We start from the raw sequence: 23,340 nt of genomic DNA, 5'->3' as shown, positions 1-23,340 counted from the left end.
ATTGATGCACTTACGTGCATCTCCATTTCAAGGCCTCATGATCAATTGAATTGTCTGTCATTCAAGCACCGAGGCATCATATCATCACTTCCCCCAGGTAAGATAAGGGACCGGCCAACGGCCCCATCCGGCCCGGGTGGTGGGGGAACATCCTCATCATTATCCATCGCCATAATCTCGCACCAGCAAAAAATTACTCCAATCATGACTGATATATTTTGTTTTATTTTTGAATCTAAGAATTTAAAGTGCTATCGCTTGCTCTGAAATTTCATTCATCAGAATTCCGTTCCCTAAAAGGTGGTCATTGCCCATTCAACGCTGTCCCGTACCATGATATGCAATATATCCTCAAGCAAGACCAAAACTCCGCTGTGCCTATGCAATTATGTACCTGAACTCCTTCTTATGCCATCTTTTTATTTACCAGCCATGTTTCGGTTGGTAGTTCCACCAGTCTCAGCCTGTTCCAGACAGCTTGAGATCAACTTCTTGATGCTCCCGTCTCTATTTCGCTGTGGCCCCTGACCTTCGCCAACGCCAACATTCGTGAATTGAAATGCAATCTCACCTGGGCTGTAGCTGTTTTCCAGCCCTCTAAACGATGCCAATCATCTCACTGGCGAGTTCGGGCTGAGTCCCCCCATTCGTCGTACCACCACTTGCATCTTCTCAATGAGCTCCGGTATCCTGTATGGCTTTACCATAACGTCGTCACACCCAGCCTGCTTGGCTTCCATAACCTGTTCCGGCCGTGCGTTGGCCGTAACAGCAATGATGGGAATGCGACCTCCAGACGCACAAAAGATTTCCCCCTCTGCTTCTAGTTCGCGAATGATTCGCGTGCACGTCAACCCATCTTGAACCGGCATCTCGATATCCATAAGAACGAGATTGATAGCTATAGGTAGCGGGTTCATGTTACTCCTCCCCGAGCGACTACTGCCTGCCTTAAGGCCAAGTCCCGGGACACCACCTTGCCTGCGTTTTAGCTTGTCGAGCGCTTCAATTCCATGATTAGCAACATCTACCATGTAGCCTCGGTCCGTCAGCCCGCGTCTCGTAATTTGCTGGTTGATCAGGTTGTCCTCGACAACAAGAATCCCATCGAGCCGAACATTTCCTCCTGGGTTTTGATGCTTCTGCAAGCGAATGTCTCGGCAGGGCCGTTTGCCATCAGCTTCCGTACCGTCAGCACCAGTAATCAACCTGGCTGCAGCCGCGGCAGCGAGCGCTTCGTTCCGGGAGGCTTCGCTTGGTGCAAAAGCCTCGATGTAGAACGCAAACGTTGATCCCACGCCAGGTTGACTAGAGACACCAATCGCACCGTTCTGGAGTTCTGTCAAGCGTCGGGAAATGAACAGCCCAAGTCCTGATCCTCCGTACTTAGTGTGTGTCTTGGCGCTCGCTTGAACGAACTTGTTGAAGAGGCTGCCCATCTCTTCCACCGTCAAACCCTGGCCCGTATCCTTTACCTCGAACAAGAGATACACGGGGCGAATACGTCCCTTAAGCGCGGGCTGGTCGTATTCCTCTGTAACATCGCAGAATCGAGGGATGAACTGAACCACTGTCATGTCCTCTCCTGGTGGTTCCAGAGACCCCTTCAACCCGACAGTGACATGCCGGGTGCTGCCAGTCTTGGTGAACTTCAGCGCGTTCGTGAGGAGGTTGATCAGGACTTGCTGAACTCTGCTTGGATCCAAGTCAAGATAGTCATATGCGAGATCCTTGTACGACTTGTCGACATAAGAAGTCAGCTCAATGTCTACACGACGAGCCTCCACTTCAAACATCTTGAGAGCGCCGTTCACAATTTGGATCGGATCTACCGTGCAGGGCGTTACGGCCAATAACTTGGAGTCAAGTTTCGACATTGTGAGAATGTCATCAACAATGCGTTTCTGGTGTTGAGCGCACGTCACAATGGTCTCGGCATTTTCGATGCTGTCCTCCAAGAGCTTCTTCTCCTCAACGGATCTTTCGCCAACACGTCTCTCTTCGCCTTGAGAGCCGCTTCGTGTTGGTGTAAGAGGTGCAGAGTTGTCACTGATGTCTTGCACTCTTGCAAGAGAGGCAATAATTGCGTCAGTACAGTGAAGGATGGCGCTTAATGGATTCCGCATCTCGTGTGAGGTCATGTCAATAAAATTTTCCTGCTGACGCTTCGACTCAATCGCCTCTTCCTTGCGAAGCTTCTCCTGCTCCAATTGCCATTTCTGTATCGACACGTCGCTCAGACAGCCGGTAAAGGATTGAATCACGCCGTCAGAGCTTCTGACTGGCATAAACGTAGCAAGCACCCATCGCGGAGCCACAGCTGAATTCCCGTTGCTGTCCTCTGTCGCCAAGCCGTTGCGGAGTCGAAACTCGGCCGTTTCAGTTCGTCCTGACACGACTAGCTTGTCGAGGCTTTCCTGTAGGATATGCAAATCTTCCTTCACAACACATTCTGGCCAGGGCCTCACATCGGTCTTTGTGAGATCGACCTTTTCCAAATCTGTCAGTTCCCAGAAAAGATTGTTCGCGCTAAGCAGTCTTCCATCCATGCTGACATCGTACATTCCAACCGTGGCAAACTCGGCGAGGCGCTTTAGATTCTCCGCTTCTTGTGCCCTGCGGACCGCCTCCTCGGCCGTGTCTTTTTGTACCGTTACGTCAGTCAGGCAAGTAAGAATCCGAATGACACTGCCATCTGAAGCTCTCTCGGCCTTTGTAGAAGCCAGGATATGACGCAAGACTCTTTCGCCATTTGAAGATAAAGGACTTGTGGGAAACTTGAAGTTCTTAGGGTCTGCAGTGTTATCGTTTCGGGTGATACGGTATTCGAAAGTAACCGTGTCGGCTTTCTGGACGTCTTTATATGCTTGTATAACTTTTTGTTTATCTTCCTCGAATACTGACTCGAGCAGTGTGCTTTGCACGATTGGCCCTCTTGGGCATCCGGTGATACGATGCCAGGCATCGTTGGCAAAGGTGATATTACCTTCAACGTCAACAAAGCACATGCCCACGGGGATAAAGTCAGCAACCGCGGTAAACGTTTGCATGGATCTCTCTGCCTGTTCAGTTTGGTACTCTAGCCGCTGCGTAAGCATAGCATTATCGTGGGCAGCCTGCTCGGTAATGTTGCGCCGCCGCCGGGTCTCCTCTTCCAAGAGAACTGTGGAAGCAAGAGAGCTCGTAAGCTTCTGGTTCAATAAGGATATGAACTGCCGATAATCGTTATCGTATGAGCGTCGAGGATTCAAGCCTAAGAACAGAATACCCATAGTGTTTTCCTCTTTAGTTGGACGAATAGGCAACACAATGGCAGCCTGGCAAGGGTCACCGAAGCCGCGCCATGCTAAACCGTGCAACAGGCTTTTTGGCAATGTGTCGTCCTTTGTCTGCAAAAGGATTGGTTGACGGTGATCTAATGACTTTCTCATAGCAGAAGCCATCCCCTCATCTGTTTCCCTGAGGTTAAGGACCTGAGGAGCAATCGCATGTCCCTCTGGCACGCCCAGAGAGCCCTCAAGATGACAAATCTTGGGACAATCATATTTTGAAAGGGTAGTGTCGGATTCGTCATCTGCCACAGAGTACAAAAAAGCCAAAGGAGCATCGTAGGCAGGGCTCCAGCGTTCCAATTCCTCAATCGTCCTAGACCAGTACGACTTGGCATCCTTTGTAGAGACAAGGGCCTCACCTAGATCAATAAGCATTTTCATCCTTCGCTCCCAAAGTCGTCTCGAGGTCATTTCAAGTAGCGAGTGCTGGATTCCGAGGCATTTCTTGTCGTAGACAATGGGGACCATAGAAGATTTAACATATGTCTCTTCATGTGAGCCATCTACCAAGGGGATGAAAAACTTGGACTCATCCTCAGCATTCGAATAGTTCTTCGATGGCGAAGCCGTCATTTCATCAAGTCTTGTCTTGAGGTGTGGCCAAGCTTCAGGCGCTGGTCGTCCTAAAAGTCCAGGATGTCGAGCGCCGCAGTATTTTGAAAAGGCTTCATTGTAGATCGTGACATACTCGGGACCCCAATAGAGCGCTACTGGTCGCGAATCTGAGACGAGTTGATTGAATGTATGCTGAAGTTGAGCGGGCCAATCTGACATGGGTCCCAGAGATGTCGACTCCCAATCCACATTTTGAACCACGTCAAGAAATGGCTCTGCTTCAGAGTCGGAGACCGGAACCATGAGCCCTGTGTTTGATTCATCGCGATAATGCAGAGGGGTTTTGCTCTCCGACTTTTTTCGGGACGGTAAGCGCGCATTGTCCAGTGGCGATTTTTGGGGATATCTTCTAGTTGTCACGCCCTCCTTTCCCTCTATTCGAACTTTGCGCGGGGGCTCTGACGAAGGAGGCGTTTCATTTCCACTCATCACCACCCATTGACCCAGAACTATGCTTCGTGTCCAGTAAACACCAAGATATGGAAGCGAGTGTTGCGTATTTGTTGGTGTAGGGCCTGTGGCATCTGACTGAGAAGTTGGCGCAGATGGCGGGCTGGTGACCCAATTCCAGAACGGCGAGTGGGAAACATCTTGCGGAATGGAGGCAATGGAGTAGTCGAGGGTATAAGAGTTCTGTAAGGCAGGGTTTCGGTACAGGATATCGGCCGAATAGTGGGATATCTTGGAGGATGATTGATCGGGTAATGCAACGACGAATGTTGGTCGAGGGTCAGAAGCGACGAGGTCGATAAGACCGAGGTGTTGAAGAGCTGGAGGCGGCATTGAGCAGTATGATCATGCCAAAGCCCAAACTATTGAGACTATGAGGGCTGGCAAAAATCGATACGGCTCAGCAACTACTGAGGAAGTGGACGGCGAGCGTCCTAAAATCGAAAGAGATGTGAGGTATTGGGCGTATTTTGTGTCGTCATTGCAGTCGCAAACTGGAGGGCCTCGAGGTAGGATCACAGTGATGAGTCGCACTAGATCAGTGACGTGTAATTGGAAACTAAAGGAAAGGCCCGGGTCTGTTCAGCCCAAAGAAGAACATGAAGCCATCGTCTTGTCGTCGTCGGGAAGAAATTGAATGGGTATGGGCGTGTTATGTTGTCCTTGGTTCAGGTTGGTGCGTATGGGACGGGAAGTTCTGAATCGCCAGCGCCAGGCAGGTGCTAGGATTGGGTATCTACTGTAAGCCTGTAATGCGCGCTGGTGGGGTATCTTATGCCTTGCGCCCTGCTGCAGAAGAAGCCTGTGTGGATGGGCAGGTTTGTTAGCGGGTGATGAATGATGAATGACAAAACTTAGTGGCTTTTTCCACCAAAAGAGGAACGGTCATTTTAGTAGCTGTCTCCACTACAGTACCTGCTTCTTGGTTCTTGGCTACCGGCGAATTCCTGGATTCCAAGTTCTAAATCAAGCTTCGATTTCTTCTTACTCATATGACACTGAATATGAGCCGCTCTATGCGATACTCCCCATAGTCAAACTCTAGATCATTCAAACACATCAGTCTGGTTCTGATTCTCCAAATAGATCAGGAAGACCTCACCGTAGTTCTTCGGACTCGCCTGAAATAAACCCCTTACAGACCACACACGCTAAGACACGCCATGCACTTTACTGGAGATCAAGTAGAGATGGGGGGCTGGGGGCTGGGGGTTGAGAGGCTAGAGAGGCTAAGTAAGTAATAATTGCTCCGGTGGCCTATGAAAACCAGCATCATTGAAAGACGCGCCATGGGCAAAAGCAGAAGGCAAAAGAGAGGCCATCCCTGAAATGGAACCTGTTATCTGGCATATCGTTAGGACGGCAATGTCTAGGAGATGGTGTCGAGAGTGACCGAAAATGAAAGATGCCGGTGCCATGACTCGAGATGTCTCAACTGAGCGAATCCCTCGGGGGGCAAGAAAACACCGAACCTTGATATAGGGTGTCGAAATAAACTCAACAAAAAGCCCCCTAAGCTAAGGCCAAATTTACCTAAGTATTTTTATCACTTCGGGATAAGGTCCTGAGTTTTCTTTCCTCCCCTAGCGAATTTTCTAAGAGAAATTCGATGAGACAAGAACCCCATGGAGAAGGATCCTAGACCATAGCTGTTTCGAGGATTCGACCAAACACAATAATGTCATGCTGAGTGCGATGAATCAAAACGTTCGCAACTTGAACTCCTGCCGTCGCAACGAAGACGATGTTAATTGCCGAACACGCATCAGAAGAAGCATGCATTGAAATTGCAAGATGGACAAAGCCAACTTGAGCATAAGGATAGCCGAAAAACATGCAACTACACCTCGCTAACTGCGATATCTGATTCGCTGCATCGACACTAGGTATGTGGTTTTTGATGCAAAACGGAACTATGTGCGTGTAGCGCAACACCACGGCATGCACCTTACTGAGGCAAAAACTACTCTGTACTTGCCTAGGTACCTGGACTGTCTCTCGGCCGTTCCAGCGCTAAGAGCATTACAGCTATGAGCTGTCCGTGTTGGAAGCCATCTTCGTATCGGCGAATTTGAGATCGGGAATATTATCTCAGAGGCACGTTACGATGCGCAGCCGACACCTTGGCTGGGTAGCTTGGCATGCCTGCACCCACCGATCTCGGAATTTGTCTCACATGGCATGGGCATCAAATCGATCGATCAATGATGATGGATGGTGAGTAAGTTCACTAGCTTTCCGGGTGGCCACTGTCATCCTCGTGCACATTGCTCATCCTACCTGTTTGAGTTTGGCTCGCACTCGGGTGCTTGCGCATCTCCCGAACTCACCAAGCTCTCGGTACCGTGCTAGTCAACAAGCTTCGAGTTCCAAGTTGGACTTGGCCGCTGCTAAGAAATGTTGGTGACTATCTCAAGTACGTAGGGGAACTCCGCGATGACCTGGCCCACCACAGACGCAAAGGTTCCATGGATGAATCTTATTCCAGTCGTTGAGTTGCTAGATTTGCAACAGACACGTACAGCCTAGGGCAGAGATGTGAAATCCGTACGAGTACCTACAGTAGTGATCTCTTCCAATCCTTGGAAAGTCAACGGACTAGCATAGCATTGGATAACATCTTCAACAGTCTAGGGGCTTGATCTGCCAAAACGCTTGGCCAGATCTCTTGGTAGCCCTTGTCAGATCTCGCATTCCAGTTTGATGGTTGGTAAATGCCTACCTGCCCTGGCAACTAAATATCTCCCGGTCGATAGGCGCCTTGCCTGAGGTGGACTCCACGATGGCTTCTGCGTGGCGCGTCTAGAGCAGGTACAGAATCCGGGCTGAGTATCAAGAGGTTCCTGGCCCAACAACCTGGCTCCTGGGCCGCCGTTATTAATTGTCCGATGGGCGTCACTAGGTGGTTCCTGCTTCACTATAGATGGATCCTTCCAAGCCTGAGATGCATCTTCTGGACCTACAGAATAGGTACCTATAGGTGGTAAGCACTGTTGCCTTAGGCCCTAAGTGTAAAGACTCTATTTGAACCTATTGGCATAGTGGTTTTTGTTTGTATGACAACATCCAACTACTACCCTTTTCAGCTTTAGGAAATATCCCACAGTCTTTCGATTTGAAAACAAGCACTAATCCACGGGGATTCATTTCAATCATCGTCTTTCTCTTTCACTTTCACTTTCATTCTATCACAATGTCAACGTGCAAATGCTTCACCATCACCATCGACACGCATGGTATCTGTCGCCGTCAATTGTCTCACAATGGCCTTTTCACTGGGCGACAGGCATAGTACTTCTGCCCAGTCCACGAATGTTATCATGCCATTTGGACAACTCGACCTGTTATTCAGCCTTTCTGCGGAGATTGTGCTGTCGTTTTCTTCCATAAGCATTCTTGTGCCTTTTGGATCCACCCACAAGACCTCAAGGCTTCTGCTGTCGAACTTCCCTCAATGGCACATGGGAGCATGGTATTACCTACAAATACAAATAGCGGTACTCTCGGTCGGGCTGTCGATTTGCAGGACTCTAACGTCTTTCTGGACATGCCCGACCATCATGCGCTACCTCGTACCGACATTACCTATCGTAGGTTGTCAACTATTTTGATCGAACATCCTCGCATACCAACTATGTTTCTTTTGGAGTTCATGACATTCGATGGCCTTCGGGCTTACCAGCCATGCTGTGAGAACATTGATCACCTCAACATCCTCAAATCATTGCGCACTATCGAACCCGATGGCGATCCGGTTTTCGAGGCAGCTCGTGAATGGTCATGCATCATCCAAGCCCGCCAAGACTTGCCCAAGGATATCAGATAGGTACTGGCACTCATCTACAACTTTTCCTGCGTAATGCTGCAGCGCGGGCAAACCGAAGAATACCTCTAGAAGATGCGGTCCTGGCTTATGCATTGGTATCAAGTTGCCGACAACCTCTTCACGAAGTTCAATGTCTCTGTCACGGCACCAGAACCAGATTGGTTCATGAGACCTCGTTCGCGCCCCGAGTCACCGCCGAGACCAGCCAAGCAGACTGAAAGCACGGCAGAACACCCGCCGTTGCCCATTTCCAATCTCACAACGAACTCGGGAGTAGACGATATAAACCGCCTGGCCGCACCACTGCCCTCGAGGGTACTTGACCAGCTTAACCACCGAATTGAAGCAATTGGGGTCAATAGCCATGGTCGGCCAGCTGTATTCGACCCAACGCCAGGTGGCCGATCATTCTCTTCCCGGGGACGTTTTGAGAGTGCAAGCACCAGTGGTGTTTCAAGGCCATGGTCTCGCTACAATCATACTGTTGGGGGAACTTCACCTCTCGGTGTTACAGACACGACCTCTTCTCAGCATAATCCTCTACCTCAGCAATCTGTGACTCTGGAGGATTGGGATGAGGAAGATCTGTTTGAGTATTCCAGCGACATCTCCTGCTCGGTTTGCGAATCGCTCTTTGATTGAGAAGTCGAGAGTGTATTGTCAGAAGCACACTCTGACCCTTTTGGAAACGGCATGACTTCGGGAAGTTCTGTCGCTGAGTAGTTTGGGGTATTTGATGGCTTGAGGTTAGCAATTCGATATGCAAGCGTAAAGAATGAAAAGCGACTAAATATATAACAAGTTTTCTTTCAAGTTTCAAGGTTAGGTACATGCTCGTGTTCTGCTGCCTCCGCTTAGATCAGAACTACCCACCGAAGATTTCTCGGTATCCCCCATATACACGACTGAGTTGTTGTCTGTCTGCTCATATGCTTCGGCTTAGCCAGAATATATTGCTGAAGCCTGCCTATATCGCTATGGTTTACTGGGCAGCAACTAGACTCATATAAATTCCCCACACAACACCAGCCAACGCGCCTACGAGGTTGCGTCCCTCAACAGTTTTGACCGCTGCAAAGTTGACAAGGCTGACAGCAGGCCAAAGTTTCCATCCAGCAAAGATAAGTGGAGCAAAATCGACCTTGGAAGCCTCCCAGACGGCTGTCCAGTTAACTCGTCCAAAGTCCAGGGTGCCTGGCGAAGTCCAATATGTGATGGCCTTGGTGAGGCTGGTGATGACGGGAGCGGGATGTATAGCTGAACGTAGGGCATGGGTGTAGGTGCTAAAGAGCAGAGTGTTCACAGCAGCACCAACAGTCTGGTCGAGAAAGAACTTGATAAGAGTGTTCCGTATAGAAAGCTTGGGCTGGGTCTTTTTAGCATCCTTGGAGTCCTTAGCTTCAGGGACATCATCAGGATGAGCGGGAAATGTTGATTCAAGAAAATCTTGCCTGGGACGTGTCAGTCTGAAGGTTGCTAAGGGAAGAAGAAGCATACCAGTAGAAGTTGGGTGGTGTACAAATAACGTTGAAGAGGAGGAACTGAAATACAGGGATCCAGTCAATCACAATATCGTTCTAAGATGAAGATAGTCAATACCAGCATTCGAACGTGTCAAGGCGTATGTAAATACCAGATTTACCCCAGCTCTGTAGGCCGAGATGCCCTGAGCCAATATATTGGCAATGCCACCCAAAGCAGCACTCTGAATAGTGGCCATAACCACGGGAGGGTAGTCCATTTTTGTTATTATTGTACGAAATCTCAGGGATTACGTGAGTGGAAGAGAAGACGATGTTGAAGAGTTGATAAGAATAGAGACGTGTTAAGTTGAGACAGTGAGATCGGCGCTAAGATAGGCGAGCCAGGATAGATTTCTGATGACACTCTACCCAAGCGCTGAGAGTGCTGGGTTGTTTCCGGTTACTCAAGTTGTATTGTAGGGTTAACAAAAGCAGCTCGTGAAGGCGGTGTATTATTAATGAAACAAGAGAGACAGGGACCTAATGAATCATTCATGAGATGTGTGGAGAGATATAGTTTGATGTGAGCCATGGCTAATTGGTTAATATCAACAACACACGCATGTGCTGCAGGTGAATAGTCATGTAGTGTGACTTTCAGCAAATATCATTGAAATCTATAGCTCAGGGTTGAATAAATTAAATCATTGACGTTTTTTATGCTTCGTCGTTCAGCTCAAGCTGCCATCATACATCCCCAGTCATCCCTCATTACCATCTCTGCCCCATGGTTCATTGACCAATGTTTATATATCACCCAGATGTCTCTGGGCCCTTTTGAGTGCAATGCAGACCTTCTAGACACAACAAGTGATTCGCCTATGAGCTGTCACTCATTATGCCCTGGTGAGAAGCCACATGAAGAAGAGCTGCACAAAGTAGGAGTAGATGAAAAGAAACTTTGTGCGTTGGCTGCGCTTCGCCCGTGAGTCTGTCTGCATTGGCCCACTGGAGCCGGCAGATGTTTCGGGCAGGAGGACGTACTTGAGTGATCGCATCTAAGCAAATAGTTAGCATGTGCATGTTTGCATTGCCAAATAATTATGCAACTTACCAAGAAGAGCGAGTTTGCAAGGTAGGTGTAGACAAAGACCAACCAGCCAACCCAGCCACCGGTGCCCTTGCCGCCGTTAAGGATCTCAGCAACGACAATAGTAACAATAATCCCGACAAACTTGTACCCAGAATAGGCAATCAAATCAAGGAGTTGGGATTGGCTGGAGATGCTCAGGAGGTAGCATCCCAGCTTCAGGAAGAAGATCTCAACGATGACAACAATTAGACTAACTGTAGCTGTCTTTCCAAGAAGCTCTGGTTGGAATTGGTGGTTAAGACCAGCGATCAGCGTCGAGAGTAGAATGTATGTCACAAGTGCCATAACTGTACTACAATTAGCCAACTCGCCCAACTCTGGCGGTCTCCAACCTTGCATTACGCACCTGGAATATACATGTCGGGACTGTTGATGTCTTCTCGTGGGGGTAGGTACCAGCCCTCTTGTCCATTCTGCCCAACAGCCTGCTTGCGAGACCAGGGCTTGTGCCTCCAGGGGAAAAGGACGAGGAAGAGTTTATTGACGACGTATGAGTTGGAGACATTGAAGTAATGCTTGAGGGCAGAGACATTGACGTATCGACCAAACTATCGTGACAGTTAGTACCAGGTGCCACAAGGATCACCCACCGTGTTGCTGGTAGGACTCACGTTCTGCTCCATATACTCCTGTCCATGCTTAAAGGCCGTCTGTCCAAACTGCGCCGCCACCTGTGCTGTAGGGTCGTTCATGAAGTTGCCATACTGGCCAAAGACGTTGCCGCTGGTGCCTCCCTGCTGCTGATATGGGTTTCCTCCCGCGTTGGCAGCGTAGCCTTGCTGTGATTGCGCGGAGCCTGGAGGAGGAGGTGGTGATCTTAATTGAGGGACGGTCGACACATGCTGAGGGACTGGATGGTGAAGGGGAGGCGACTGCGCGTATGTCGCTCGCTGCATGACGGAGGAGGGTGCGTGTTCTTTATGCGCTGGGTATTTTTCTGCTCTTCTCTGCCGTTTCGACGTCTCGAGTTGGGTTCAGGTGAGTTGGTGATGGCTGATGACGAGGTTAAACGTAAAGCTGGTGTTTGTTCAGTTCCTGGTAGGTCAAGTTTAGGAAATGTGTCGATTTCATCTGATTGGGCGCTAGCATCATGGAGAGCTCCAGCCTGGCAACCTCCACTGCCACAGTTAGGGAGCTCAACGTCAGCCCCTGTTTCTTTCTAAGGTAGGTAAGTTAGAAGGGCCACGTGATTGTTTCGATATCGAGTTCGAAGGAGATGCAGAGACGCCGGAGTTTATTCAGAAGACATTTATCACTAGGTAGTGAATTCAAAATATTCTCAGTTGAACTGATTCACCTTGTCATGTTCACCTCCGTTCTCTCAATTGATCGTAATGTCTGCTCCTAGGGTTGGGTTTTCTTTCTCCAAGGAAGGCCTAGACCCAAACGGCGTGTCCGGGATGAGTCCCTGTCCTTTACTTTTGATGTGCAGCGGTTTTATCTTATCTTTAACTAGGTACCTAGACTTGCCCATTACCAAGTTCTGGGCTCCCACTCTGCTCTACAGTAGCCACATTTACTAACGAATATTCGCCTCCACGTTGGACTTGCACCTCAATTCCCCCACCAGCATCATCATCATTCCTCTTGTCCAACGTTCAAGAGAGATACTCGCAAAATGTTAGATTCCTTCGAAATATTAACCACTTCGGGCGTGGTCGTTTGGTCTCGCACTTATACTCCCATAAACCCTTCCATCATCAACAACTTCATCGCAGACACTTTCATCGAGGAGAAGAGTGGTGCTATTGCCCTCAGCGACTCAAGGTCCGCAGCTACCAACACTCCCTACAAGAGCGATCAGCATACTCTCAAATGGACTCTGGTTAAGGAATTGGGCGTTATCTTCGTTGTGAGTCCTGAACCTTACTTGTCATGATGGCCTCTCCCCCGATCCTCGGCGCTGACGTCTCCACTCCCTCTTTAGGCCGTCTACAGATCCCTCCTCCACCTCTCATGGGTTGACAAGCTCGTTGATAATATCAAGACTATATTCGTCAACCTCTACGGTGAACAATTGACCAAGCCGCATACTACCCTCGTTGAATGCCACGCCTTCGACGAATACTTCGACGTACAACTCGAGGAGCTCGACCAGACTAGTACTAAGGTCCCCTCCACTACCATCACGGCTGGCGCAGTCCCGTTAGAAGAAGAAATCATCTCAGCAAACACTGGCGACAACCCTCCCGTTGCGCCAGGTCTAACATACCGAGGGCGCCACCTCAATGGGCCTCAGGATGCCCTTTCAGCCGACGAGTCAACCCCCGCTTTGACGCCGAACGGATCACGACCTGGAACACCGAACAACCATCTCCTTGTCGCAAAGGGTGGTCCTATCGCAAAGATTTCTCGTCGAGCCCGCAAAGCGAAGAACCAGACCTCAGCTCCGGTGTCTTCCGGCGACGAAGCGCCGCGAAAGAAGAAGGCAGTCGCCAAGAAGGGGCGCAAATGGGACGCCGATGGCTTCGCCGATGAGGAAGACGATGTCCAGCTGGACTATTCCGCAAAGGCGCATGCTACCAGTGACTCTGAGGTTGAGGCAATGGGGCGATCAACTGCTGTGGACGAGATTGACTCCAGCACGTGGGGCTCAACATCGAAGGGCAAGTTTGTACTCAAGGATCTTGGTGACGAGGTGCATGAGATCTTAGCTTCAGAAGCAGAGAAGGCAGCGGGAGCAAAGACACAAACCAGATCTGGCCTCTTGGGGTCGGGCGTCAGCGCTATTAGCGGTCTCTTTCGCAACGTTGTTGGAGGCAAGACGTTGACCAAAGAAGATCTCGACAAAGCTATGAAGGGTATGGAGGAGCACCTACTTCAGAAGAACGTGGCACGGGAGGCTGCTGTCCGACTATGCGAAGGTGTCGAGAAGGAATTGCTTGGTGTCAAAACTGGCAGTTTCGAGAGTACGTTCACTGACCGTTATCATGTCCTGTTGACTTCATTCTGACCAGTTTCGCAGGTATTAATGCCAGAATCCAAACCGCCATGGAGGCCTCGCTCACAAAGATGCTTACCCCGACATCATCCCTCGACCTTCTTCGCGAAATAGACGCTATCACGGCTCCTCCGGTGACATCTCTCCGCAAGCCTCGTCCCTATGTCATGTCAATTGTGGGCGTCAACGGCGTAGGAAAGTCCACCAACCTCTCTAAGATTTGCTTCTTCCTCCTCCAGAATAAGTACAAGGTTCTGATCGCCGCTGGTGACACTTTCCGCTCCGGCGCTGTTGAGCAACTGGCTGTTCACGTCCGTAACCTCAAGGAGTTGACGGCTCGTGAAGGTGGTCGCGTTGAGCTCTACCAGAAAGGCTATGGCAAGGATGCTGCTACGGTTGCGAAGGATGCCGTGACCCATGCTACGCAAGAGGGCTACGACGTCGTTCTCATTGACACAGCAGGTAGAAGACATAACGATCAACGTCTTATGTCTTCTCTTGAGAAATTTGCTAAGTTTGCTCAACCTGACAAGATCCTCATGGTTGGCGAGGTATGTCATCAGTTCTTTGAAGCCCATTTCTGCATTAACTAATTTCGATCCCAGGCTCTTGTAGGTACCGACTCAGTCGCTCAAGCACGCAACTTCAACGCTGCTTTTGGTGCTGTTCGCACACTTGATGGCTTTATCATCTCCAAGTGTGACACTGTTGGTGACATGGTCGGCACTCTTGTTAGTCTTGTTCACGCAACAAACGTCCCTGTGCTTTTTGTTGGTGTTGGCCAGCACTATTCAGACCTGCGGAATTTCTCGGTAAATTGGGCGGTAGAGAAGCTTCTCAGTAACCATTGAAAAAGAAAATAATAGTCGTCTTGGAAATCGTGGGAGTTGTTTGTTGATTCCAATAGTTATATGTCACATAATGTTAACAAGAGAAGGATTCCCACTAGACAGCAATAGCCTGGTTCAAAAAAAGGGTGCCGCCATCTTCCTAACAGCAGTGCCAATAAGTTGCATATGTTTTAACAATTCATTTGAGAGTAGATTATGATTATGTACAACGAGCAATCGTCTTCGATGATGTACCGCGCCAAACTGACGTCCACCACATCGCTATGCAAACGACAGGGAGTAGAATAACTAAAATAACAAAACTTGTTGGTCCACTATCATTTTTCAGCCGTTGTTTTTTAGTCCTTTTTCTTGTATAGGTTTGGTCGCCTTCTTCATTAACCAGTCCTCCTCCAGAACACGAGCTTCATCATGAAGTTGAACAATGCGAGACAAAGGAAAGACTCCATGAAAATAAAGAACAAAATAATCCCAATCTGTGTAGCATAAACATCAATCCAAAAGGGGGTATCTTTCTAGGTTCGCAGTCTTGGTGAAACTAGTGTAATAATGTGCGCCGCATATGTATGCATCGGCCGTAGTTGATGATTTTGACAAAGGAAATAATTAATATAAATAATCATGACAGAGTATCCTCTGCTGAAGCCGATACGTCTTCGAATCCGTTCAGTCTTCAAAGAAATCGTTATCGTCAAAGTCTCCAGGTTGAGCATCCGAATCGTAGCCACTAGTTCGCATCATTGTGGGAGTCATGGGCTCATCTTCCGACTCCCTAGGCGGTGGCGTCACAACAGTCGGCTCTGCTCGATGTGATGTGTTTGAAGCCCCCCGTGCTCTTGCAGAACCATAGCTTTGTGATGGGAATCGGCGCCCTGTACTGGCAAAAGCGGTAGGCTGGGGTCTGTTGTCTTCTGGAGGTGTTTGACGAAGGCTAGAAGCAGGAGGTGTCATGAGGCCACCCAGCGAGTTATTCTGGGAGGTCGAGTTGCTACGCGATGGCGTGGCGTTTCTTCGAGGAGCTGGCGAGCTGAGGACACCAGACAGGCTACTGAGGGATGGTTGACTGCGGTTCCCCTTTCGCCAGTTGCCCCAAGCGGCCGCGAGAGGGCCGATAGTTTGTGCCACACGCGGCGTAGCGTTCTGAATCGTCTGAGCGATGTTTGGTAGGTTGATGGCAGAACCACCGTTCATGGCTCTCTCTCGTTCCTGTTCCTCCATTTGGAGGTTGGCCTTGAGCCTAATCGCCGCATCCTTCACTGCGTCACGATCGAATCGATCACTCTGCAGGGCGGCAATAATGTCCTGCAGGTTCTCATGCCTGACCGCGAGAAGCTCGCGCAACCAAGTAATCTCATCATCGCGTTTGGTAATCTTCGTGGAGGCGTCAGGGTCCATCTTGGATAAGGAGTGTTCAAGCTCCTCAATGCGTTGCTCGCGCGCCTGGAGTTGCTCCTGGAGAACCATGATAGATTCACGAAGAGCCTGGGGAGAGATTCTCTCAGGAGGTTCAAGATCCCGTGATGCCTGTCTAGGCTGGGCAACAGGGACATTTACGTCAGCTCCGGCGGATTTGGCTGCTTGAGCCGCAGCAGTAGCAGCCTGCTTGGCAATCTCCAGCTTATCTTCAAGGTGCAAGATGCGATCCTGAAGATGCTCGGTCTTGGAGGTAGACAGGCTAAGTCGCTCCAGAAGGTGTTGTTCGGCTTTGTGAGCATCTTCCTGAGCGTTGTGAACCCGGCGCTCGTATCGTGTCTGGAGATCCTCGATTTCGTTCTGATGCTTTCGGGTAAGCTCTTCGATTTCAGCAGTCTTGCTGTTCTCAGCTTCCTCGAGAAGCATCTCATTCTGAGCCTTGGCTGTATCCACTTCTAGTCTGACGTTATCAAGCTCAGCGCGAAGCTTAGAATTATGCTCCTCGAGCTCCTCGCGGATGTAGTTAACTTGGTTATTAGCGGCGTCAATCTCGGTCTGTAACGCCATGCGGGTCCGCTTAACTTCACTCAAACCAGACTCGCGAGCTTCTTCGAACTCGCGCTGGTAACGCATAGCCTTCTGCTCGAGTTTGTGGTTCTCTGTCTTCAGCTCGCCGATAATGCCTTCAAGACGAGCACACTCGTTGGTTGCACGCATACCAGCTCGCTCGTTAGACTGCAGACGCTCCATCTCGATCTCCAAGCGCTCTCGGGTCTTAGCCTCAGCCTGCAGACGAGCATCCAAGACCTCCTGTCTAGCAAGCATAGCCTGATCCTTCTTGATCCGGCGGGCGTTCTCTTCTGCGATCTCCCGGGCCGCCCGTCCCATATCTTCTTGAAGAGAAACAAACTTGCCGCGCCACATTTCCCGAACACGTTCATTCTCCTCAAGTTGCATCGTAAGAGTAGTCAATGATTTCTGCATATGCTGGTTGTCTTCGAGAGCACGGATTAGCTCGGCGCCCTTCTGTCGAGCAGACTCGTCATATCGCTCGGCCTCTGCACGCCAGTGGTGGTTGTCTTGTCGAACATCCTTGAGCTCAACTTCCATGCCCTTGCATCTGGCAACAGCCTCGTGCTGAGCCTGTGTGGCGTTGTTCTGGGCAGCCTCCAGGAGGGCAATGCGCATAGCAGTCTTGCTATTTGCCTGTTCGAGTGAACGCAGCTTATGATCTCTTTGCTCGACCAGCTCGCGCAGACGGACCACCTCTTCGCCCGCAATTTCACGCTGAACACGTGCTTCAGTCAGTTTATCCTCAGCAGCACGGCGAGCAACGACTGATTCCTCGCTAAGTTCTTCAGCTCCCCTAAGTCTCTCCTCCAAGTCGGCTACGCGCTGATCGAAAACGCTGCGGTTGATGATCTCGACCTCAATACGGGTCTCGGCAGTTTGAAGCTTGCGCATGAGTTCAGACGCCAAGTCCTCGGCCGCCCGACGTTCAGAGACCTCGTTCTCAACCTTGGTCTGCTCAAAATACAGACGCTGCTCAAGATCGGTAATCTTGTCCTGAAACTCAGTGAGTTTAGCGTTCTCTACTTCCTCGGACTTGGGGGCAGCAGGTATGCGTGTCTCGATGGCTTCTTGGATCATCTTCTTTAGACCATTATCGCGGTTTGCGTTGTTTGTGACCTCCTGCTTTAGTGCTTCGAGGGCCTCAAGGATAGCAGTGGCCGGTGCTTCGGAACTGGCTGGTGCAGAAACGGGGGCAGGCGAGGCCTCAAGCTTACTGCGTTGCTGAGCTTGAAGACCCTCCATAACAGCAATCCGAATCTGGTCCAGACGTCTGTCCCGTCGAGGACTCATCGAACGGCGAACAACGGGTTCTTCATCTTCGTCATCGGCATCACTCTGCTGGAGCTCAGCAGAGACGCTACGCATGTCGCGTCGGGAAGAAGGTGTACGTCGAGCTCGGGTCGCTAATACTTGCTGGATGGAGAATAGTGTCTTCTCCAAGGGCTCAAGGCGCGATGCCAATAGATTTCCAACAACTTCATTGACACGTCCATCGAAGAACTGTGCTCGGCTCTCCAGTTTGTCATGCTCGTCTTCGCTAAAGGCGGCTTCCCAGTCACTAGCGGGCAGGCTCTCGCCGTCAACAGCATCAGCACCATCGGCAGTGATGAATGTTCCAGGAGGATCCAGGAATGGGTCCTCTAGCTCAGTGCTTGGTACTGGCTGAGCAGAAGCGTCGGAAAGCGGGTGGTATTCCCGAGGCGTTAAGCTGGCTTCATCACGGTTATACTGATCGGCAGCAGGTTCCAATTTGTAGGGAGAAGAGGTAGCCATAGACGCAAGAGTGTGAACTGGGCTAGATTGCTGCCATTGTGAATTTTCGACAGTCTTGTTGACACCGATCGTAGGATCATCAAAGAATTGATCCATAACAGCGTCAATCTCCTCAAATGTAGGCTCATTGACGCCACGACCAGCGGGATGCGTTATAGTAGCAGACAGCTCAGGCTTAGGCTCTTCCTCCACTGATTCAACGACATCGTCTTCAACCGGTGGGGGAGGAAGAGGCTTCTCGCCGGGAGTCGGGCTGCCAGCGAATCGGGACGCAGCGAGACCCTTGGCAGGCTTAGGAGGACCAGCAAAGCGTGAAGCACCAAGTCCCTTAGAAACAGTTCTCGGTGGAGGCTGGCTGTTGTTGAGACGAGAAGTGCTAAGCCCAGAGGGAGCCCGGGCTGGCATAGGGCTGGCCACAGGAGAGGCCTCCGATTCTTCTTCATTTTCAGTCTGGGTGGTTTCTCCATAAGAATTCGCACCAGGCTGGAAGGGTTCGGCAGCGGCAGAAAGAGTCTTCTTGTGCTCATGCTCGAAGTTGTCTTCACCGAATGGCCGAGCATCGTTAAAGTTCTGAATATCCTGGTTGGAATCAAACTCGAATGGCTTCCAGTTATTATTCTCGTTGGTGGAAGTAACTGAAGGCGCCGCAGACGGAGCGGCTGTAGTGGCCTTGGTGTCGATCTGGTCCGAGGTGACGATAGAAGACATTGACGTGTCAGCAGGGAGAACATGGTCATCTTGTGTGGCTTCCTGCGTTTCTTCGGCTGACCCATCGGTCTGGGTAGGTTGTTCAGCGAACATTGGCACATCATCACCGCCAGGCGCAGAGCTACGTGCTCGCTTAACTCTGTTCTCATCAGCCAGAGGTCGGCCGTCAGTATCATACTGCACCTCAGCTTCATCGAGTTTAGCAGATGATTGACTTGACGGTCTCCTGATGGGAATAGCTTTCGACTTCTTGTTCGATTGCATGTCACTTGAAGAAAGGTCAATACTTCCAAAGATGCTGCCATGGCCCTGGCTGGTTGGACTTGTGAAGGAATTAGAGTGAGGGGTGAACGTAGGCGCAGCAACGTTGAATTTGGGGCCTGATGTTGAAAAGCTAAAGGAACTTTCACCAGGAGAGAAAGCCGGCGCATTGACGTTGATTCTAGCTGGTGTAACATGTGTAGGCTGTTTCGCAGGAGGTGACGTGAACATGTTCGTATCAGAAATGTGAGTGTTCGCTTGGAACATTGAGGGCTGAAATCCAGGGGCCTCAAAACTGGCACCCTGGAATTTGCCAGGTTCAAAGGTGCTCGCCGTAGGCTGGAAGGTGCTGGCAGTTGGTTGGAAGCTACTAGCACCAGGTCTGAAAGCACCCGCGCCAGGTTGAAAGCTAGTTACGCCGGGTTGGAAACTTCCTGTGCCAGGCTGGAATGTACTGGCCGCCGGTTCAAAGCTACTAGCACCAGGTTGGAAGGTATTGCTCTTGCTGCCAAAGTCAAACTGACCAGGAGTGAAAGAACTCGTGGGGTTGAACTTGAACTCAGGTGCTTGCACATTAAGCTTGGACAGCGAGGGTTTACTGGCATGGCTGGAGCGTCGATCCATCTTATTCCCGCTATCAACTGAGCCGGTATCGTTCCATGGGTTGCTAGCTGTTGAGAAGCTCTTCTGGTGACCGAATCCAGGGAAATCAAATTCTTGGACCGGTGTGCCCAGATTGCTGGGATTGGTCTCAATCTCATAAGCATCATCAGGTTTGTGGGACTCTGGGATTTCATTCAGACTGCTGAACTTGGTGAGATTGCTCTCATCGGCAGTGACGCTGTTCTCGTTGTGATCACGGAAGTAACCCTGTGATAGAGAGTGGCCGCGGCTGTGAGGTCGAGGATGATGCAGAACCAGGGGTTTAGATTGTTCACTGGCGAATCGCTCCTGAACAGGGAATTGACCAGATGCTTGAGGACCATGAGCCGGGACAAACGGATCTGGGAGGGTAGCAGGCTGCTCGTTTTGGGGTTGGGGGTTGTAGTCCTCGTGCTCCAGTTCGTTGCGAAGCTGCTCTTCCAAGTGGTACTCCGCATCATCAATCTCAGCCTGGAGGGTATCCGTGTTCTGTTGCTGAGGAGGTTCGGGCGTCCTTGATGGGCTCTTGCTTGCAGGTTCTTCCTCGTCTTCACGGACCTCTTGCAGGCGAGGTGAGTTTCGAGCAGGTTGCATATATGAGAATTGCTGATGAGGCAGCATGGGATATTGTAGAGACTGGTGACGCTGGTGCAGGTTCATGGCAGCAGGGCTCTCTGCTCCGAAGGGGGACTGAGGAGACATCATGCCCATGAGAGAAGGTGAATCATGGCGGTTAAGCCCTGGCCAACCCGATGGAGATTGTTGTTGGAAGCCAAAGGGCGAGCTGTTGGCAGGGAACGAAATGGATTGCCGCGGGTTGAATTTACCGGGCATACCACCGAAAGAAAGTGGTGAGGCACCATGGGAAAGACCCGGGCTGTGCGTCGAGGGCCGTACGAAATGGCCGGGTTGGAATCCAGGCATACCATGGTTACTTGAGGCCGATGAGGTAGGTAGAGGAGGAGAAAATGGAAGAGGGGGATACTGAGCGGAGGGTTGTCGGCTCAGGTCTGTTGCTCCAGGAGAAACAGAAGGTTGCTCGGGCTCGTCATCTCCAAAAGATACACCAAGAGCGCGCAGTTTCGCTTCCTGAAGCTCATTCATATAGTCTTTCCAAGCATTCAAATCAGGAAGAGTAACCTTGAAGCTGCGCTCTTCCCTCTCTCTAACGACCTCATCGAAATCTGGCCAGGAATCTCGGGTTTGAGAATCCGCTGTGCCTTCGACTTGATAGCCCTCGACTTCCAAGTCAAAGCCTGAAATGTCATATCCAAGCTCTTCCCATGATGAAAACATCCTCTCTATCTCATCTTGACGTAAGGGCATGGGTGCTTGGCCAGGTTGGCCTCGCTCAGTGTCTCGTGGTATGAGAACCATGATATTCTTGCCTCTCCATGGTACCTTCTTCTTTAGTCGAGGCGTTGGTGCTGGTTCTTTGGGGAGAGGTTTTTGAGTGCCCTTCATCGGTGTTGCAGGCAGCGCTGGCTCCCCATTGGCGGTAGCACTGGGGACACGCTTCTTTGGACTTTCTGCGACAGGTACATCCGGGGTGGAGGCGGCCTGAGACCTGTCGCTCGCCGCATCGTGCGTTACTGGCGCGGCTTCGGAGGTCGCCATACTGCTGTTCTGTCCCGTTTTGGGACTGAGAGAATCTCCTGGTCGGAGAGTCTCGATGCTAGATCTGGCCCGCGGATGGTGTCCAGATCCTTCTCGAGACAGATCCCTTGTTCTCTGGACGGGTCGGGGAGTGCGCGCTTCGCCCTCTTCCAACCAGCCAGGTTCAGAGCCGCTCACCGAAGAGTGCTCGCTCTCACTTCCGTCACTAAACCAGTGTCGACTCTCTTCGTTTGGGTCGTCAGTGGTGTGTGTACGTATCCAATCCTCAGTAAGACCACGAGTCTGCCGTCGAGCACGATTCGCGAGGACGGCGGCGGCAGCACTGAGCGAAGAGCCTCGAGGGTCGGACTGTGAACGTAGCAGATCAGGAATCGGGCGTAGGAAAGGCGTCTCAATGTCCAAGTGATGAATTGGAGAATCGTCCGAGGCTTCACTTCCAGAGCTCTGACGACGAAGGTTGCGATCTGACTGGGGATAGGGAGAGCCCCAGCTGGCAGTACCAAATTGGGTTTCGTCGGGAGGTGGTGTCCTCAAAAATTGTAAAGCTCTTTCCGGGAGTCGAGGAGCTTGAAGCGGAGGAAGAACTGGCGAAGACTCGATCTCCTCTTCGCCGTCAACAGTTGACGTATTGGAAAGTGTAGGAGAAGCCGGTGAGGCAGGGCGGGATCGAGAGTATGAAGCTCCGTGACCGTCCTGTGCGGATGCACCAGGAGGAGCAGCCGACAACGTTGTAGAAGACGTCTTTACAGCGGCCTGTTTGTTTGGTGGCGGACCCGGTCAGCAACTGTGAGCTATGCAGTGGCGCTTGGAGATGAATGTGTGTTCTGCCAGCTCATACATGTCCAAGACCAAAATAAGGAAAATGTGTTTCGGTTTACTCACCCAGGGAGATCAGTGCAGACTAAGAATATGTCTGCAGCTGAGTCTCAAATAGAGCCAGTCCTTTCTCTCAAGGTCGGTCGCTCAGTTGAAAAGCTGATCTCGAAGGCCTGAGGGAGGGGACACAGGTTTGCGAAACCGTAATCGTGGCCGGTATTCCTAACGGTCGAGAAATATTTGAATACTACGCGACGCGTTGTCCAACTTTAAGGGGGCGGACGGAATGACGGTTTGCCTCGAGAGCTATTTAGGTGGGAAATTTCCGGGGTGTGGAAACTGGCTTCCAGGGGTGTCGCGCGAAATACAGTAATAGAAAAAAAGTGTCTATCGAGAACCTAAGAAAAGAGCTTCATGAGAAGAAAAGAGTGACCAGAAGACACCAAAGATGAGAAAATGATGATGCCGGCCGGACACATCGGGGTTTTGAGAATGTTGTCAGTTGCAAAGTTGGGCGGCCAGCATTAACGGGAAGAAGGAGGAAAAGGACAAGATGGAGAAGTTGCGTGAGAGAGGAACAGTACAGCAAATTGAAGATGTCTCTCATTCGAGGGGCGCGATATGAGATTAGATGAGCCCTCGAGAGCTTTGTTTGATAATGAGTGGCCAAGGCAGCTCAAAACTCCATGCTAACTCGGACTAAGGTAGGTAGAGTCGAGAGAGGGTCAAGTACGGTCTGTCTGTACCTGCACATGCACCTGCCTCTGGTGTCAGTGGTTTTTTTTTTCTCGCACCTGTGCTGGTCGGCGGCCACTTCCAAGTTTGGGCGTGTGTGCTGGCCCAGCTTTTCCTTCTAAGTTCTTGGTGACGCTGTAGAGCACAAGGATTGACAGCAAATCATCCAAT

The 23,340-nt window shown here is 50.6% G+C and overlaps 7 protein-coding genes across 7 annotated transcripts; 3 read left to right on the top strand and 4 right to left on the bottom strand.

The window, feature by feature from the left end:
- Positions 1 to 182: 182 nt before the first annotated feature.
- FVEG_01896 (hypothetical protein) lies at positions 183 to 5,773 on the bottom strand. The gene is made up of 2 exons (XM_018888918.1): positions 5,500 to 5,773; positions 183 to 5,438 (listed from the first exon to the last, which is right to left on the bottom strand). Exon 2 carries the CDS (start codon positions 4,728 to 4,730, stop codon positions 612 to 614), a length of 4,119 nt encoding a protein of 1,372 aa, XP_018744956.1. The 5' UTR covers positions 4,731 to 5,438; positions 5,500 to 5,773; the 3' UTR covers positions 183 to 611.
- Positions 5,774 to 8,031: 2,258 nt separating this feature from the next.
- FVEG_01897 (hypothetical protein) lies at positions 8,032 to 8,223 on the top strand (the record flags this gene model as incomplete). The annotated part of the gene is made up of 1 exon (XM_018888919.1): positions 8,032 to 8,223. The coding sequence occupies one exon, from the start codon at positions 8,032 to 8,034 to the stop codon at positions 8,221 to 8,223; it is 192 nt and encodes a 63-aa protein (XP_018744957.1).
- Positions 8,224 to 8,295: 72 nt separating this feature from the next.
- On the top strand, positions 8,296 to 8,865 carry FVEG_14949 (hypothetical protein; the record flags this gene model as incomplete). The annotated part of the gene is made up of 1 exon (XM_018903987.1): positions 8,296 to 8,865. The coding sequence occupies one exon, from the start codon at positions 8,296 to 8,298 to the stop codon at positions 8,863 to 8,865; it is 570 nt and encodes a 189-aa protein (XP_018744958.1).
- Positions 8,866 to 9,024: 159 nt separating this feature from the next.
- FVEG_01898 (hypothetical protein) lies at positions 9,025 to 10,124 on the bottom strand. The gene is made up of 3 exons (XM_018888920.1): positions 9,857 to 10,124; positions 9,721 to 9,800; positions 9,025 to 9,674 (listed from the first exon to the last, which is right to left on the bottom strand). Exons 1-3 carry the CDS (start codon positions 9,962 to 9,964, stop codon positions 9,206 to 9,208), a joined length of 657 nt encoding a protein of 218 aa, XP_018744959.1. The 5' UTR covers positions 9,965 to 10,124; the 3' UTR covers positions 9,025 to 9,205.
- A 127-nt stretch (positions 10,125 to 10,251) lies between these two features.
- Positions 10,252 to 12,028, bottom strand: FVEG_01899 (hypothetical protein). The gene is made up of 4 exons (XM_018888921.1): positions 11,451 to 12,028; positions 11,186 to 11,387; positions 10,801 to 11,126; positions 10,252 to 10,744 (listed from the first exon to the last, which is right to left on the bottom strand). Exons 1-4 carry the CDS (start codon positions 11,733 to 11,735, stop codon positions 10,583 to 10,585), a joined length of 975 nt encoding a protein of 324 aa, XP_018744960.1. The 5' UTR covers positions 11,736 to 12,028; the 3' UTR covers positions 10,252 to 10,582.
- A 272-nt stretch (positions 12,029 to 12,300) lies between these two features.
- FVEG_01900 (fused signal recognition particle receptor) lies at positions 12,301 to 14,856 on the top strand. The gene is made up of 4 exons (XM_018888922.1): positions 12,301 to 12,691; positions 12,767 to 13,748; positions 13,805 to 14,331; positions 14,386 to 14,856. Exons 1-4 carry the CDS (start codon positions 12,458 to 12,460, stop codon positions 14,629 to 14,631), a joined length of 1,989 nt encoding a protein of 662 aa, XP_018744961.1. The 5' UTR covers positions 12,301 to 12,457; the 3' UTR covers positions 14,632 to 14,856.
- FVEG_01901 (hypothetical protein) lies at positions 14,759 to 23,139 on the bottom strand. The gene is made up of 2 exons (XM_018888923.1): positions 22,501 to 23,139; positions 14,759 to 22,371 (listed from the first exon to the last, which is right to left on the bottom strand). Exon 2 carries the CDS (start codon positions 21,616 to 21,618, stop codon positions 15,298 to 15,300), a length of 6,321 nt encoding a protein of 2,106 aa, XP_018744962.1. The 5' UTR covers positions 21,619 to 22,371; positions 22,501 to 23,139; the 3' UTR covers positions 14,759 to 15,297.
- Positions 23,140 to 23,340: the final 201 nt, after the last annotated feature.

This window comes from Fusarium verticillioides, chromosome 6, assembly GCF_000149555.1.
Source record: "Fusarium verticillioides 7600 chromosome 6, whole genome shotgun sequence".
Taxonomy (NCBI): domain Eukaryota; kingdom Fungi; phylum Ascomycota; class Sordariomycetes; order Hypocreales; family Nectriaceae; genus Fusarium; species Fusarium verticillioides.
This window is presented reverse-complemented; position numbering and strand designations above follow the sequence as displayed.

Bases quoted from the DNA above. Each gene is read 5' to 3' on its own strand.
- FVEG_01896 (XM_018888918.1), bottom strand. From the start codon at position 4,730: ATGCCGCCTCCAGCTCTTCAACACCTCGGTCTTATCGACCTCGTCGCT.
- FVEG_01898 (XM_018888920.1), bottom strand. From the start codon at position 9,964: ATGGACTACCCTCCCGTGGTTATGGCCACTATTCAGAGTGCTGCTTTG. The intron at 9,801-9,856 runs GTATTTACATAC...TCTTCATCTTAG, and splicing joins ACAGAGCTGGGGTAAATCTG to AACGATATTGTGATTGACTG. The intron at 9,675-9,720 runs GTATGCTTCTTC...GACACGTCCCAG, and splicing joins ACACCACCCAACTTCTACTG to GCAAGATTTTCTTGAATCAA.
- FVEG_01899 (XM_018888921.1), bottom strand. From the start codon at position 11,735: ATGCAGCGAGCGACATACGCGCAGTCGCCTCCCCTTCACCATCCAGTC. The intron at 11,127-11,185 runs GTGCGTAATGCA...ATTGTAGTACAG, and splicing joins TCCCGACATGTATATTCCAG to TTATGGCACTTGTGACATAC. The intron at 10,745-10,800 runs GTAAGTTGCATA...CTATTTGCTTAG, and splicing joins TTGCAAACTCGCTCTTCTTG to ATGCGATCACTCAAGTACGT.
- FVEG_01900 (XM_018888922.1), top strand. From the start codon at position 12,458: ATGTTAGATTCCTTCGAAATATTAACCACTTCGGGCGTGGTCGTTTGG. The intron at 12,692-12,766 runs GTGAGTCCTGAA...CTCCCTCTTTAG, and splicing joins AATTGGGCGTTATCTTCGTT to GCCGTCTACAGATCCCTCCT. The intron at 14,332-14,385 runs GTATGTCATCAG...TTTCGATCCCAG, and splicing joins AGATCCTCATGGTTGGCGAG to GCTCTTGTAGGTACCGACTC.
- FVEG_01901 (XM_018888923.1), bottom strand. From the start codon at position 21,618: ATGGCGACCTCCGAAGCCGCGCCAGTAACGCACGATGCGGCGAGCGAC.